Source organism: Pinus tabuliformis, chromosome X (assembly GCF_031772625.1).
Source record: "Pinus tabuliformis cultivar Carrire ecotype Pingquan chromosome X, CPIR1, whole genome shotgun sequence".
In the NCBI taxonomy this organism is placed as follows: Eukaryota; Viridiplantae; Streptophyta; class Pinopsida; order Pinales; family Pinaceae; genus Pinus; species Pinus tabuliformis.
In genome coordinates this window covers 1,257,009,608-1,257,026,965 of record NC_142308.1, presented here as the reverse complement: position 1 = coordinate 1,257,026,965, position 17,358 = coordinate 1,257,009,608, and the positions used below count along the sequence as shown (strand labels likewise).

At 33.4% G+C, this 17,358-nt stretch overlaps 2 protein-coding genes and 2 pseudogenes across 3 annotated transcripts; 3 read left to right on the top strand and 1 right to left on the bottom strand.

Moving 5' to 3' along the window:
• Positions 1-703: 703 nt before the first annotated feature.
• Positions 704-1,790, bottom strand: LOC149144558 (uncharacterized). The gene is made up of 3 exons (XM_089448692.1): positions 1,637-1,790; positions 1,282-1,370; positions 704-1,100 (listed from the first exon to the last, which is right to left on the bottom strand). Exons 1-3 carry the CDS (start codon positions 1,658-1,660, stop codon positions 950-952), a joined length of 264 nt encoding a protein of 87 aa, XP_089304818.1. The 5' UTR covers positions 1,661-1,790; the 3' UTR covers positions 704-949.
• A 6,652-nt stretch (positions 1,791-8,442) lies between these two features.
• On the top strand, positions 8,443-9,647 carry LOC149144557 (amino acid transporter AVT6E pseudogene; annotated as a pseudogene).
• On the top strand, positions 9,610-12,140 carry LOC149144556 (uncharacterized). Of its 2 annotated transcripts, XM_089449554.1 has the most exons (3): positions 9,610-10,001; positions 11,359-11,467; positions 11,751-12,140. In XM_089449554.1, exons 1-3 carry the CDS (start codon positions 9,741-9,743, stop codon positions 11,771-11,773), a joined length of 393 nt encoding a protein of 130 aa, XP_089305680.1. In that variant the 5' UTR covers positions 9,610-9,740; the 3' UTR covers positions 11,774-12,140. The 2 variants fall into 2 exon arrangements, with proteins under 2 accessions (XP_089305680.1, XP_089305679.1); XM_089449553.1 differs by having other exon boundaries at positions 11,359-11,771.
• LOC149144555 (amino acid transporter AVT6E pseudogene) lies at positions 11,846-13,959 on the top strand (annotated as a pseudogene).
• Positions 13,960-17,358: the final 3,399 nt, after the last annotated feature.

Here is a 17,358-nt window from a genome sequence, read left to right as displayed (position 1 = left end):
TTAAAATTGCAAAAACACAGCTAAGTTCTACCACCTAGATAAATGATATAGTTCTTGTCTAGATAAGAACTAATAACAATAAAATGTTATATAACAAAAAGAATGACAAACTAAAAGAAAGTCATATAATTTAATTTATGTAATAAAAATATTTAATTTAATTTATTTATATAAAATTTATTTTAATTATATATAATTATTTTAAATTATATAATATTAAAATATAAAAAACTATATTTAACACAATTTATAAATAAACAATTCTTTAAAATATATCATAATTATTTAAAATCCAAAATTTTGCATGAGTCTCTTTTCAATATATAAAGGAAAGTCATTTGTAAAAAAAATCATCTTCATCTTACTATTACGAAACATTCATTTTTCAATATATAAAGAAAATTAACATTTCATTTGTAAAAACGTTCATCATAATGTTACAAAACATTCTTTTTAATTACGTAATATTAAAATATAGAAAAATTTATGTAAATTTATAGATAAACGATTCTTAAAATATATTTTAATTATTTTAAATCCAAGATTTTGCACACCCTTTTTTCAATATATAAAAAAAATTCATTGATAAGAAGACTTCATATTACTATCACAAAGCGTAACCTTTTTTTGAAGATATAGATCTTACTATTACAAAACATTCTTATCAAATTAAAATATGTTAAATTTCATAATAATAAAAATGTCACATAACCACATAATGTTATAATTTGAAGTTTATAAATAAAATGTCACACAACATGACAAAGAAAGATGAGGCCGAGAAGAAAGTCATATAAAAATTTATTTTATATGACAAAAATGTTTAATCAATTTAAGAAGCTGGATGTTTATTAAAGGATTGTGTCAGAGGCTTCATATCTATAACTTGCCCCCACCACACAATATCGTTCCATGACAATAATTACAAATAAATATTATTAATATATTATTAATGGTCCTTCTTAACGAAAATGGCGTCCAGCGAAGGCAGAACTTGGGGACCTGTGCGGCGGAGGAAATGTCGAAGACGGTGCTCAGCATACCGCTCACCCTCCTCATAATTCTCCACAACTCCGGCGCTGCGATTTGTTTTCGCAACTCTGCATGTACACCCAAAATTAATTACATAATAAATTAAATTAAAAAAAATAAATACTCTCCTCAAATTTAGTGTTTTTAAAATTTTATATTTCATTTAATTGTTATTTTAGGAATTTTTTATTAAATAATAAATTTCCGAATATTATCAAAATCTACGAAGGAAACTTTCTATTTATATACCTGACATCTGGATTGGTGATCAAGTTTCGGCCGAGTTGAAACACGCAAATACTCACAACGAAACCCATGGCTGCAAAAAGAGGATACACCTGCATCACACGCAACGCTCCATCTATTCTCAAAATTTGCTTTACGTCAAAGAAAAAAATTGAAATCCAGAGAGAATATTTAATATAAATTTGTTATCAGAGTTGCGAAATTCGGTATAGTCAATTAATTTAATTTAAGGGCACCAACTTCTAAAACCAAAAAATAAACAAATCTGGGAACGGAAAACTTGGGAAACTAAACGGAAAATCTAAAAAAATTGGATAGTGTTTAACAAATAAAGCAAAAATGCGTGAAAACTACTAACCTCGGGTTTCACCCAGCGCGTCATTGTTCCGGTAAAGCTTTGACTTTGCTATTGGATGGAGCAGTTCAAGAAAGATATCTGTAACAGAGCTGTGAGAGAAGAGAGAAAACCCAGAAGAGAAGAGAAAAGAAAAGTAGTGGTGAATATTGAAGGTACGGTGTCATAATATTTATATATATATTAATCACTACTTGTTCTTCCTATGACTGCGGTGCAATATTGAAGGTGAGCTTGATGTTGGAAGCCGCGCATAAACAATGGGCGTGCGGTAACGGAATCCGTTATAACCAATGGGCGTTTAACAGGGGATTTGATAAAGGCTCCGAAAGTCAATGGCGGCGAGTTTATCTGTACGCGTCTTATTTCCAAGAAATAGCGTGCGTGTGTGATAAGGTGGCGACAATTTTGGAATTTCCAAGCCAATGGGATGTTGTTCCAAAAGTAATGTGAACTATATTCTGGGAATGGTCGTGAAGGATAATGCTGTCAAAAAAATGAGTTTAATACCTTCATTTATTTCTGTAGTAAATTAATTGAGTTTAATGCCTTCATTTATTTCGGTAGTAAATTAATGAGTGGATAATGTTAACTTTTTGGTTAAATGATATAAAAAAAATTATTTAAAGTTTAAATTTCTACTAATTATTTTTTTAATAAATTTAGATTTTAAATAATTTTATAAATTATAAATTATTTCACTAAAAATATTTCTTAAATTCAAAAAAACATGGGAAACAAAAATTAAATTAATAAAATTTACTCCATTTTCTAGATCAATATAATAAAATAAACCCCACACACGTGTATATATATATATATATATATATATATTAAAAATCCTGTATAATTAACTTCCAAAGTAACCGAGGACGAGGAGTAACTTATTTCTAGATCACATCAAAACAGCACTAAACATTTGACCACGTTAAATCTACGCGTGGAGGGATATATATACGCGTGGATGGATAACTTTAAAAGTTTAATTTATATAATTTTTTATTATTATTTTATTACGTTTTCCTAAACAATGGGCACAAGGTTTAAACCAAGTCAATGATATCTCCTACCACTAAAACATTTTCTCTTCCGTAGAATCCAATGGGCTAAATAAATTGGAGTTCAAACGAATTTGGTTTAAGGGAAGTGAATCAGTCAAATACAAATTTTTCTACACTTCCAAGAAAAAACAACGATTTCATTTTGAATAATTTTTTTATTATATAATGCCTTGTCCAATTTTTTCCCATTTTAATCGAAATTAAATTATTATAATTATGATCCATCGTTTAACATTTCACTCAATTTTTTAACATATTTATAAATATGGCAATATATGTTGAAGATTTTGAATATTTATGACGGTTCGATTTTCTTATTTTTTCCTTTTTATTTTGCAATTTGATATAGGAAAATTATCAATTTTAATATTTTGATATATTAATGCAAAATATGTATTAATATGAAGTTGAGTGTGAATAGTTATTATGTATAAATTTAATAAATGATAAGTTATTTATTTTTTATTATGCATATTTTTTTATTTATTTGGAGAATTTTTTTTTTCTTTTGTTTTTATCTCTTTCGTTGTCCCAAATCATCGTATATGGTGTGATGTCTCTTTAATGTACTCACTGGCATAATAGAAAGACTCATATGATATGTACCTCTCTACCATAGACCCTTTGGGTTTTGCCCTTTATCAAACAAAACCTTTTAATTTCTTCATGTACCTCTCTAAGAAGAACATCCAATGACAAGAAACCACCCCAACTAATTCAACCTCATCTACTAGGTGAATTAGAAGATGAACCTACAAGTCCATGAAACTCGTGGCAGTTCCTTCTCAAACATACAAATAATCTTAGCTATATCTTGACACCATCGTGAAATGTTAGCCATATGAATCTCTTTTGATGTGATCCAACGTACAAATGTAGATAATTTAGGTATGGCACATCATAGGTCTTGAGGGAAGTCATGGTTCACACACCCACGCATGAGCAGAGGATAATGTAGGCCTTGAGGGAAGTCATGGTTCACACACCCACACACAAGCAAAGGATAATGACACTGCAAAGTAAGAACATAAAAAAGTAATTATATTTTATTCTATTGCATAAAAATAATAACAAATAATAAAATCATGTTTTTGACGTACATACTCTTAGAAGGTTCAAATGGTCATGCGATTTCAACCCAACAAATGGTTTTCCATAGTGAAGAGGAGTCGTAGTGAAGACCCAAATAAAGAAGGCACTCTCACACCCATTATAACTTCTCTTGCCAAAGAAAGATCATCTTTCTTTAGAATGGATGTCACCTTCTTTGAAAGACCAGGAGGGACCAACCTCTCTTCTACTTTCTTGTCTTAGCCACTGTTTCTTTTTAGTTTTTAAAGAAATAAGAACTCTCCTAAGCATCAATGTGTCATTTTCTTTCGATGATATGTGCCTTTATAAAGAAGATGAAGCATTTTAAATATATGCATGGGATCCAGTAAGAGGGCAGTCTCAAGATGCTCCCAATATGGGAACTCATAAAAGACAAATTTCTTTCTCATCCTAATGGGCAATTTCTTAAGATAGGTGTCGAATAATTTTGGATCATCGAACATAGGCTCCCCATTTGAATTGAACATTTCTATAAACTCCTCCTCCTTCTCTCTCTCGTATGCTCCAAGCCATTCAAATCGTATCAATATTGCAGGCCTTTGGGTTCTCTCTAGTTTACCATTGAAAGCAGAGGTTTCTATTCTATAAGGGTGTTCTTACGGGAGGAATACCCTAGAGCAGCGTAGGTGGTTGGACCACCTAGCCTTCAGAGAAGGTCCACAACATTTACATCCATGATACCCTTTTGTTACAGGACCTACGAAATTATTATATAACATTAGTGATCCTGAGGATCAGAAAATTTGCAACGAATTATATATATATCCCAAAGGAATATATATATATATATATATATATATATATATATATATATATATATATATATATCCCAAAGGAATCTTAATTGATGATTTAAGTAATGTAAAGTTTGTGAAAACTGAGATATCCAAGGTTCAAACCCCGCTGGTCCTAAGAGGTAGCTCAATTGGTGATCTAAGTAATATGAAATTTGTGAAAATTAAGATATCCAAGGTTCAAATTCCTAGGTTTATGGAGAGGGAGATAAGTCATAACCCCTCATTTACTAATAGCTACATGTCAAGTTGGTTGTTGGATTCCTCTGGAAATATATATATATATATATATATATATATATATATATATATATATATATATATATATATATATATATATAATTTTGTTAATCAAATTATTTTGCATTAATTTAGTATCTAATTCAATTATAATTTTAAAATTAAAGTCGTTAGGGGTTTGGTTTCTTGGCCAACAAACATTTTGCTAAGGCATTAGTCACAGGTTCAAAACTCGCTTTACTCGTGCTTCGTTCTTTGGGGTGGGCGGTTGCACCTGGGGTTATAGTGGCATCAGGGTGGGCGATTGCACTTGGGGTTATAGCAATAGCTGGCATGTATCAACTGTCACATGAGTACGAAACCATTATATTTCAGATTCCTCTAGATACCCAAAAAGAAATATTAATATAATTCTTGGGGTGGGTGGTTGCACCTAGGGTTATAGCGGCAGCTGACGGGTATCGACCCTATATCACATGAGTACAAAACCATTATATTATAGATTCATTTAGATACCAAAAAAAAATATATTAATATAATTCTTTAGGGTGGGCGTTGCACCTGGGGTTATAGTGGCAGCGGGGTGGGTGGTTGCACCTAGGGTTATAGCGGTAGCCGACGGGTATTGACCCCGTATCACATGAGTACGAAACCATTATATTACAAATTCCTCTAGATACCAAAAAAAAATTATTAATATAATTCTTTGGGTTGGGCGGTTGCACCTGGGGTTATAGTGGCAACGGGGTGTGCAATTGCACTTGGGGTTATAGCGGCAGTCGACGGGTATCGACCCCGTATCACATAAGTATGAAACCATTATATTACAGAGTCCTCTAGATACCAAAATAAAATAAAATTATTAATTACACCAAAGGTGTTACTTTTTGAAACCCTTCAGCGCCAACTTTCGTCTACCATTTTGTTTTGCATCGTTGATTCAACCAACAATTGTCACTGTTCTCCACCATCGGTTCAAGAACAACTACATCCATTAATAAATTCCACCATTTTATGCTACTGTACCAAGGGGGAGTAATCAGAAGCATCCCCTGATGGTGAATATGTCGACGGTATTAGCCACAACACGAATGGTGGAGGCAGTAGAGGTGGCAATATTAAGGGAAGAATCAATAATAAGTTATGCATAAGAAAAGGATCAGTAAAGATGTGATGCTAGAGTAGTTAACCATCTAAGAAACCCACATAACAAAAGGTTACGTTAACCCAAGCGGTCGTTAGGATTTGACCACCAGTGGGAGGAAGGGAGATATTTGGAATCTTTAACATGTAATATCTCATTCTGGTTAAGTCATCAACGATAGTACAATTCCATTCGATGACAAACCCTTATCTTTACATTTAAATCTTATATTTTCCTTGTGACATTAACCAGACAATGTTGAACTTTCACAAACTGGTTTAACAAGCCTCTACCAAAGTATTTATAGTTTGATTTCACCAACTATGTTAAGTCCTTTTAATACTTTGTTGTTAGGTTGTAATTTTTATATCATTATTATTTGTTTTAATTAAATAAAATGTAATGATAAATATATATGTGTGTGTGAGAGAGAGAGATTTAGTGTGCTATTTTTGGAGGAATCAACATAGATAAGTTTTACTAGATTGAATTTGGGTAAAAAGAACACCATAGACCATCTCTAGTACAGGATCTATACTGGTTTGATAGATAATTATCATTTTTATTTTAACTAGCAATTGTCCCTAAAGGTACAAAGATATACTGAAGGAATAGAAGATTTGAAAAAACCACCTTGAAAAAACTAATTTATTTTCAAACTTTAGAGAAGCAAATTATTTTCAACATAATTCAATTCTATAACACAACCACATAATTTTATTTTATATAAATTTTCTAATTACAATGTATATATAAATAATATTAATAAAAATATATATAACTAAAAAACAATAATTTGAGAAAGATTATGACAATCAACCACCATGAAAATGTCGTAGTGAGTATGGAAATTGTCCTTTGCCTTCACCAACTCTCTCAAAATTTAACATGAAAACGACATGAGTTTCGACTCTGGTGTTGAAATGAGACAAGTATCCAGGAATTCACCCGCAATCGTGTACTTATAATTTCCATAAAATTGAGAAGCTTATAATTTACATAAAGTTGAGAAGCATCCAAATCTTAGTATCACAATTCCCAACTCTTTCATCCTTCGGTGTATCTTTGCACCTTTAGGGGGCAACTGCTAGTATAATTCTTTGAGGTGGGCGGTTGCACCTAGTGTTATAGTGGCAATAGGTAGACGGTTGCACCTAGGGTTATAATGACAAACAAGTATCGACCCCAACTTCTAGTATAATTCTTTGAGGTGCGCAGTTGCACCTAGTGTTATAGTGGCAACATGTAGACGGTTGCACCTAGGGTTATAACGACAGACAAGTATCGACCCCATATCACATGAGTACGAAACCATTATATTACAGATTCTTCTAAATAACAAAAAAAAATATTAATATAATTCTATATAAATTTATAAACAATTAAATTTTATTTTATTGATATATGATTAATAAATTAATTATTTAAAAAATAAAAATGAAAAACAATTCATGTGTAAAGAATTCAATCTTATTATTACAAAACATTAATTTTTTCAATATAAGGAAAACTCATTTGTAAAAGAAACTATCACAAAACATTTTTTTTTGTAACTATGTAATATTAAAATATAAACATAACATTTTTTAGAAGATATAGATACAAAACATTCTTATTTTAAAGATGTATTTATCAAAACTAAAATATCTTAAAAATCATAAGAGTAGAAATGTTACAAAATCTCAGTTTGATGAAGAAAAAGGACGGGATGCATTTAGTAAAAAAAAAATGTTATAATTTGAAGTTTATAATAATATTTGGGAGTTGTCTATCGAGGCAGAGGAATTGCTACCAAAAGTGATTAGAATCCGGGTAAAAAAATTTCAAAAAATCTTGTAGACGTAGTGTTTCAATCGTGTTTTTGATGGTAGAAATGGATTCAGCACCATCAAAAACGTCTAGGACACCAAAACTTTTGAAGTTTAACAACTATAACTTAGATTTACAAAAATCCTTGTTGGATTTTCTCTAAATATCACTGGAATTTCCATAACTTTCTGGGCAATTACTCCGGCTAGTTAGACTACGGCTAATATTTATACGCCTAGTCTAAAGATGCGGAGGAGTTGCTAGAAAAGTTATGGAAATTCAGGGCATATTTAGAGAAAATCGGGCAAGGGTTTTTGTAAATCCAAGTTATAGTTGTTAAACTTCAAAATTTTAGGTGTTCCAGACGTCTTTGATGGTGCTGAATCTATTTCCACCATAAAAACACGATTCAAACACTACCTCTACAAGTTTTTTTGAAACTTTTTTGCTTAGATTCCAGCCACTTTTGACAGTCGAGGCAATTCTTCCACCTCGTTAGACGACTCCATATTTAGGCCGATAGGCCTTCCTTTGAAAGGGACCTTTCGTCGTCCTTCTCATTCTGACGCTGACACCTGGCGAACTGACAATTAGCTTCGTCTTCGTTCAGGCTTTATTCTCATCTGACACCTGGCGGAGTGGGCATTTTTTCCCGTATTCGTTCAGGAAACGACTTAGCGGTTTTTACGACACCATTACCTGCATATCGGCCTCAGGGGCGGAGGTATTCATGGATGCCGCCTCACTGACTGAGCCTACATCACGAACAAGCTGAAACCTCGAAGTTCTGGACTGGTGAGCCCTATCGCCCCTCGCAAGACGGAGAATCATACTAAGGGGGCATTCGGTGGGACATTTTCTTCTGCTAAGAATGGGCGCGCAGGGGTTGCACCTCGAACTGCTCTCGGTGATATTACGAATGGGGTCGAGTCCTGTAAGGCTCCAGCCTCTGCGGTTAAACAGAAGAAGGCGCGGGGGAAGAATGCGAAAATAGGTTCTAATCCGAGATGTGAACTAACGGAGGAGGAAAAGCAGAAGGCCAACGCTTGGGCTCGAGAAAGAATCGAGAGGGTTCAGTTTAGTGGTAAAGACATGGAGGTGTTGAAGGCAAAGATCGCAAAAGAAGGTATGTGGGTTTTCTAAGGCCAGACATGTCGTTGGACAACGAGGCAGAGATCAAGAAGTCTGTCAATGGGGTTACCTCAAAGGCATTGCGTTCGGAAGACAATGATGCTTTACCCCTATTGTCAACAGAAAAATCAGGGATAGAAGAAGTGGCGTCTGGATCTGGTATACCTAGTGCAGTTTTCAATCTGGCGACGACTGTAATTGGTGTAGGAATTATGGCACTGCCTGCAACAATGAAAGTTTTGGGTCTGCCATTATGCTCTGCAGTGATAATCCTGATGGGTATTCTCTCGGAAATAAGCATTGAGTTGCTGGTCGAGTTTTCTGTTCGCCTGAAAGCTTCTAATTATGGTGAAACTGTTGAATCTGTTTGTGGGCACTCTGCCAGGGTTTTATCAGAGATTTGTATTATTGTAAACAATGCAGGGATTATGATTGTTTATTTAATTATCATGGGAGATGTGATGTCCGGATCTTCGCATCACCAGGGGCTTTTTGATCAATGGACAGGAAAGGAAGGATGGTGGAGCGATCGGAGACTGATAGTTTTCATCACAATGGTATTTGTTCTGGCGCCTCTCTGTGCTCTTAAGAAGATAGATTCATTGAAATTCACATATGCTGCATCTATTGCAGTTGCAGTTGTTTTTGTTGTTTTATCATCAATTATTGCCTTTGTTAGGCTTATAGAAGGCAAGATCGAGAGGCCTCGGCACCCACGTTAACTCGAGGCACTGTCCAACAGAAAACGGGAAGTGCAAAACGAGAATCAGCGAGGGTGGGTGGAATAGCTGTTATTATCATCATTGGTATGAAGGATGGCGCATCACATGTTGGGCACAGTGGTGGAAGTCGCAGATCTGGCCTTGGATGCATACGAGCTCAGTCACCGCCGCAACAAAACCAATAACCCTGACCATTGCACGCAATTGCAAGGAGCTTTGGACAATGAGCGATTGGAGAATCACAGACTGCGGGCCACTTTGGATGAATATGAAACTATTATTCACCAAATTAATGCCCTTTCCAAAGAAACCCCCGATTCTCAGATGCCCCACTACGAATCATGCCCTTCAGATGTGAGTGAGTTTCCCTTTACCTTCGTATTTCTTTCATTTATTATACCAAGATAACAATTCAATCAATATTAATGATTATTACATTAAGAGTAGGGTAATTATTGTACGAATTGACGAGGGTTTTGTATTCTGAGACCTTTGATCATCCAATTGTCTGATAGCACCATCCAACCCAAATTATGATGGATCGTATTCCTTAAGGGCTGCCACATCTCTCTGATTCCCGAGCAGCATTGGCCTAGGCTATTTTACAAAGCATGCCCCAGATAAATGCTGGCTGCAAGCACTTTTAACCATTTTTATACAAAGATTCTTGGAATTATATTACTACGAGATGATGATTCACATATTTAAATTTTACTTTCAGAAACTTGGTAAAAGTTACAACTCATATTGATATAATTTATCAGTCATTTGAACCCTTGATTTATTAAGCATCGAACCGTATCAAAAAATCCATTGCAAATTTCCAGTAGCTTAAAAGATACGGGGTAAGATCGATTTAAAAGATCTAGGTTAACATGGATTTATCTACAAGGCTTTGTTTTGGGATTTTTTGTCGTTTAACATTAAATTTGATACATTATTCTTTTTTCCAGAGTATAATTTTTTAACATTATTCAAGATCTCTCCACCCTGGGATTTAAAAGAAACCAGCTTTTCTCTGTGCAATTACATGTTTTCAGTGAATCTATTGCAGCCCCGGGGTGGGATTTGTCAGCCTGCTATCATGATGGAAGTCTGTCTGTAGTGCTCCTGACATATTATATAATTAATCTTTTGGGGCATGCTAGATCAAAAATCTAAAGCTAACATGAATTTTATCGAACTAGTATGATTTTCTTCGCTGAAGCTATTTGAAAATTGCTCTCCCAGGCTAACTTAACTCATATCCAGTTTGATTCTTTGCCAGCAAGTCGAACTTCCTGACAGCCACTTAATTCTGTAACTTGTGAGTTATTTGCTCCCTGGCCAGTCCGATTGGCAGGCAATTGGAAAATCTCGTACAAATGTCTATAAGGAAAAGAAAACCCTTATTTTGAACAATTTTTGCTGATTCGAAATCGGTCTTATGCTCTGGCCTCACCAACTCATTCACCCAGCTGAATTTTTAAACTTTGATAAATATTAAATAATGACCATTACCAATCATTTATCAGAGTTAAAGATATTGATTCATAATATTTGGAGATATTTTCCATAATCACTTACAATGCTTGCCCCATAATTAGCAGACCAGACAGTTTGACATTGGAACTGAGTGCAGAATAAATCTAAGAACTGTTGTTTGGAATACTACCTTTTAGTCTGAAGTTGGCAGCAACTTGATCCTGATGAATTTTCTTTTCTGTTTCAGTTGTATGAACAGTTGGTGAAGACTCTGGAATCTCCGACATTTTTGGAAAAGTTACAAGCTTTACGACAAGATATCAAAAAAGAGCATACTGCCAGTGTGGAGTTTGAAGGTTTGCAGATTTCTTATCTCGGGATTACTTTTTGCAGGTCTCCATGGACCATAAATCCATGGTTTTAGCCTAACATGTTGCAGTGAGCCTGCGACCCCCTGCAGTATCTCACACAACTGATTTTTTTCACAAATGCTATAAACAATTTCAGTTCCAATATTAAACAAAGCATCACCACAGTCTGCATTTCAATTGAAAACAAGTTTAAATAGTAAATAATCACTCAATTGCAACCACTATTTGAATTGATGGGCAATGTTCTTGGCATTCGCAATTCCACCAGGTACACAATGCAGGGCCATATAAAGCACTCGTTCATCGAGCTACAAACGCAGGACATATCGTTGGACAACGAGGCAGAGATCAAGAAGTCTGTCAATGGGGTTACCTCAAAGGCATTGCGTTCAGAAGACAGTGATGCTTTACCCCTATTGTCAATAGAAAAATCAGGGATAGCAGAAGTGGCGTCTGGATCTGGTATCCCTAGTGCAGTTTTCAATCTGGCGACGACTGTAATTGGTGCAGGAATTATGACACTGCCTGCAACAATGAAAGTTTTGGGTCTGCCATTATGCTTTGCAGTGATAATCCTGATGGGTATTTGCTGGTCGAGTTTTCTGTTCGCTTGAAAGCTTCTAATTATGGTGAAACTGTTGAATCTGTTTGTGGGCACTCTACCAGGGTTTTATCAGAGATTTATATTATTGTAAACAATGTAGGGACTATGATTGTTTATTTAATTATCATGGGAGATGTGATGTCCGGATTTTCGCATCACCAGGGGCTTTTTGATCAATGGACAGGAAAGGAAGGGTGGTGGAGCGATCGGAGACTGATAGTTTTCATCACAATGGTATTTGTTCTGGCGCCTCTCTGTGCTCTTAAAAAGATAGATTCATTGAAATTCACATATGCTGCATCTGTTGCAGTTGCAGTTGTTTTTGTTGTTTTGTCATCAATTATTGCCTTTGTTAGGCTTATAGAAGGCAAGATCGAGAGGCCTCGGCTGCTTCCTGATGTTGGGTCCAAAAGGGCAATTTTGGATCTTCTCGTGGTAATCCCAATCATGACCAATGCATACATATGTCATTTCAATGTACAGCCGATCTATAACGAAATGCAGGATAGAACGCCTGCTAAGATGAACAGGGTTGGAAGGATCACCACAGTGCTGTGTGTGTTGGTGTACGAATCTGCTGCAATATCAGGTTATCTTCTATTTGGGCAATCTATAGATTCAGATATTTTGTCAAATTTTGACAAAGACCTTGAAATTCCTTTCAGTTCCATTCTTGATAACATTATTAGGGTTGGATATGTGCTCCATTTGATGCTTGCTTTTCCTGTGATCCATTTTTCACTTCGGCAGACAATGGATTGCATGGTCTTCAAGGGATCGAAGCCCCTCTCTGAGAGCAACAGGAGGTTTGTCATCTTGGCTATCACTGTTTTGGTTTTTCTTTACATGGGATCTACTTTGATTCCCTATATTTGGGTAGCTTTTCAGTTCACAGGAGCAACCACAGGTCTATCTTTAGGTTCCATATTTCCTGCTTTGATAGCCCTGAGGTCTCACCCCAACCAACGAGAGGAAAGCTTAGGATTAAGGAAGAAGATTCTCCCGTGGGCTATGCATGTCATGGCATTGGTTGTGAGCATTATAGGAGTTCTTGGAAATCTTTTAAATCTTACCACTGGAAATAACTAAATATATTCTAGAAGTGGCGCTATGTTGGGAAGCGCCTTATTCTTATAATGTTATATCTCATCAGCCTAATTTTTTTCAAGGCTTGCTGATTCAGACAGGAGAACTGAAAAGCACTTTGTGATTTATCCATGCACATAATTGAGCATACAGGCAAGAACACTTGAATATGGGATGTAGACACAGTCTAATTCCATGAGTTATAGCTCGCTTTTTCATGCCAAGTGTCTTGCTTGGGTTGTACAATCTGCAGTTTAAATTGGTTTTAACTCTTTTTGAAAGCTGAGAGATATCATGTGTTAAAATGCATTCTTCTTGCTAGAGTTGAAAAAACCCTACTCAAATACATGAATGTTTGTTTTGTTCAGCTTCTGAGCCAAGCAGTATGATCTCCTTCTAAAGGCCTACAGTTATTTTTATGTTGCATGCTTTTAAGTATGATAGTAGTTTGCCCAGGAAGAAAAACTTCAACAAATGAGGATATGCAACTGAGAAACAGAGTAAAGGAACATGATTGATTCATGGATGGGGAAACAACCTGCAAAAATTAGAAACCATCTTTCTTGAATCTTCATTGGTATGATTTTTTGGTCATTGGTATTGCCAGTTTAGTATATTTATATTTTTGCAGTTACATTATAGGCATATGAGAGGCCAACATGTTATTCCCAAAAGTTTTAGTACACTGCAGCCTGTTTTATTGCTCCTAGAGAGACTCTTTGCATGCACTATCGACTTTTCAAGTTTGGTACCATACATACTCACGGACATTCCTTCATCGGGTTTAAATAATTTGTTGACTGCATGGAATTTTAGGCATTTTAAATCATGGAGGCTTGCATGTTCATGCTTTGGTTCCACAGCCTATAATTCTTGATGTAATTTTTGTTGTCTAATAATGGAATATAAGATGCATTTTCAAAGCAAAAATACCTTTGTTTCCATAGCTTGATGGATTCCACCCAAACATAGCCATGTTTATGTGCATGGGACCAATCGAATCGTTGCATCATGAAGCGCTGTATATTATGTGTGCTTCCTTGTACATGATATTTTACATCCAAGGATAACTGTTTCTTATCTATGGATTTGATTCCGTTTCCAAAATTCAAGTTTACTGTTGCTTTTTCATATATACTTTTGATATAATTCTTGAAACAATCTTTTACATACTGGTGTAGCTGCTTTGTTAACTGTTTCTTATCTATGGATTTGATTCCGTTTCCAAAATTCAAGTTTACTGTTGCTTTTTCATATATACTTTTGATATAATTCTTGAAACAATCTTTTACATACTGGTGTAGCTGCTTTGTTAGAGTCGTTCTCCAGATAATTTATTACCATGTTGGCATGCTATTTTTACTAACCCAACAAAATTAGTAACCAGTCAAAATCTCATCCACGTGACACAGGATCAAAACCCCAGGTAATCACTATAACCCTTAATTTTTTCATGCAAAGCCCACCATCATCCATCAGTAGGTAATCACTATAACCCTTAATAAATAATATTGTATTAAAAACATACAAAACAATTAAAAAATAATAAATAATATTATATTAAAAAAATATTAAAATTAACTGAATTAAAAATAATAAGAATTAATAATTAAAAAGAAAGGTACCTCAACCACACACTCCATTACACATTATAATGACACTCCATTACACATTATAATGGAACTCCCTTAATTCCAAAGTTAAATTAAACGTATCTCAAAGTTAAATTGACCAACTCTGTTAATTCCAAAGTTAAATTAATTGTATCTCAAAGTTAAATTGACCAATTTCAGTTTAGGCATGAATTGTTAAATAATATGTTATCATTACAAATGACTATATATCAAATGTAGGTATGAAATATTAAATAATATGTTATCATTAGAAATGACTATGATTATATATGAAATGTATGTATGAAATAATGCGAAAAAGGTTAAATTTAACATGAAAATAGAAGGAAATAATTCCATTAAAATGTTAGTACATGATTTTTATACTAAATGGAAGTCAAGGAAAAAAAACCAACCATTTTGTTTAGTTGATAAAAACATATTATTTTAAATCTAATAATCGTAATGAGAAGTAAATTGTGAAATTCATAAATGTTAACCATTAAATAATTAATTGTTAATAATTTTTTCAAAACAATAAGATTAAATTTTTAATTATTATATTTTAAAAATTATAATATATATTATTCATTTTTGTTATGGGGTCCTTCATTTTTATGAGCTGAATACATATCTATAAATGCATTTTTTTATCATTTTTCCAATTTCCATACTATTTTTCTAATTTAAAAAATCTATCGGCCTCTTTTTGCACTTTTTAAGGCAATTGCTAGTTATATATATGGATCACTGCCGCGGAAAAAAAATTAAAAGTGAGCTTGATGTTGGAACCCGTGCATAAACAATGGGCGTGTGGTAACGGAATCCGTTATAACCAATGGGCATTTAACACGGGATTTGGTAAAAGGATCCCCAAGTCAATGGCAGCGAGTTTATCTCTGCGCATCTTATTTCCAAGAATTTTTGTATTTCCAACACAATAGGATGTTCCAAAAGGAATGTGTGCTAAATTTTGGGAATGGTCGTGTGGGACCACAAATCACTGGCTTGTTCAAATGCAGTAAATACGCGGAGTTTTATATTTGTACCGTTGGTATACCGTATTGTCCTAGGCTATTGGTCATATATTGATAAAATTTGGTCAGATTTGTCTAAATTTTAGTTATAGCCGTTAATTTTCAATAGTGTAGGTGATTTATTAGTTAATCTTTAATATTGCAGGTGATTTAGATGTTTTTAATGGCGTTGAATTTATTTTCATTATCCATGATTTCATGGAAAATTTTAGGGGCTAATGTTCCCCCAGTGGGCTAATTTTCCATGATTTGTCCAAAAAAAAGATTCGTCAATTTCCAATTTTATAAAAGACGATTCGCCCAAATTTTAGAATATAAAATTATTTTACCTTAAAAATCGCCAACATTATATAGAGACTCTATATAAAATAATTATAAATTTGATTAATTTTACAAATATATCAATAAACATTTATAATTTTCATATTAGGGATTAGTGAGATTCGCCAATGTTTTAAACTTCAAGAAAATTTTCCATCCTTAAAATTTTCCTTGCATGATTTAAACACTGATATTACATAATTTTTGAAAATTTTTTGCCCAAATTCTAGCCACTCTTACAATTTTTCCACCTCCATAAACAACTCCTAATATATTTACTTAAATCTATAAAATTTACCTAACAATTAAATAATATATTTATTTAAAAAATAAAAATAAAAATCTAATTTACTCCATTTTCTACATCAATATAATGAACCATATACTATACATATATAAAAAATAAAAATTAGAGATATTAAAGATCCTGCATAATTAACTTCCAAAGTAAGCGAGGATGAGGAGTAACTTATTTCTAAATTACATCAGAACAGAACTAAACATTTGACCACGTTAAAACATATATACACGTGGATGGATGGATAAGGCTAAAAGTTTACATGTATATCATTTTTTATTTAGTATTTTAGTATGTTTTCCCAAAGAATGGGCACAAGCTTTAAACCAAGTCAATGATATTCCCTAGCAACTAAAAGATTTTCTTTATCCCTAGAATCCAATGGGTTAAATAAATTGAAGGCCAAACGAATCTGATTTAAGGGAAGTGTATCACTAAAACACAAATTTTCTATACTTCCAAGAAAAAACGTGAATGTTCTATAGTTCCAAGAAAATACAACGATTTCATTTTCAATAAAAAAAAATTTATTGGTCCAATTTTTTCCCATTTCAATTGAAACTAAATTATTATAATTATGATCTATGGTTTAATATTCTACTCAATTTTTTAATATATTTATAAATATGGCAATATATGTTGTGTCTATTTGTCGAAGATTTTGAATATTTACGACGGTTTGGTTTTCTTATTTTTTTCCTTTTGTATTTAGTTGAATGATGCAAAGTTGGTAGATTAGATGATCTTGTAAAAGTATCAATTTTCATTATTGTTTTTTTATTTAATAAATATTTTTGTATTTATGTAGTGGTTTCATTTCTTAAGTAGTTAATTTGATGTGATTATAATTATGTGATCATTCTTTTTAAAGGATAAGATTTGAATTTATGTTGATGCACTCAGGTGTAAGTGTAAAA

What these genes read in the sequence shown, in the direction of transcription:
- LOC149144558 (XM_089448692.1), bottom strand. Translation starts at nt 1,660, where the DNA reads ATGACGCGCTGGGTGAAACCCGAG. An exon ending in CGCGCTGGGTGAAACCCGAG is followed by an intron (nt 1,371 to 1,636) that starts GTTAGTAGTTTT and finishes CGTGTGATGCAG; the next exon opens with GTGTATCCTCTTTTTGCAGC. An exon ending in ATCACCAATCCAGATGTCAG is followed by an intron (nt 1,101 to 1,281) that starts GTATATAAATAG and finishes GTGTACATGCAG; the next exon opens with AGTTGCGAAAACAAATCGCA.
- LOC149144556 (XM_089449553.1), top strand. Translation starts at nt 9,741, where the DNA reads ATGGCGCATCACATGTTGGGCACAGTGGTGGAAGTCGCAGATCTGGCC. An exon ending in ACGAATCATGCCCTTCAGAT is followed by an intron (nt 10,002 to 11,358) that starts GTGAGTGAGTTT and finishes TTTCTGTTTCAG; the next exon opens with TTGTATGAACAGTTGGTGAA.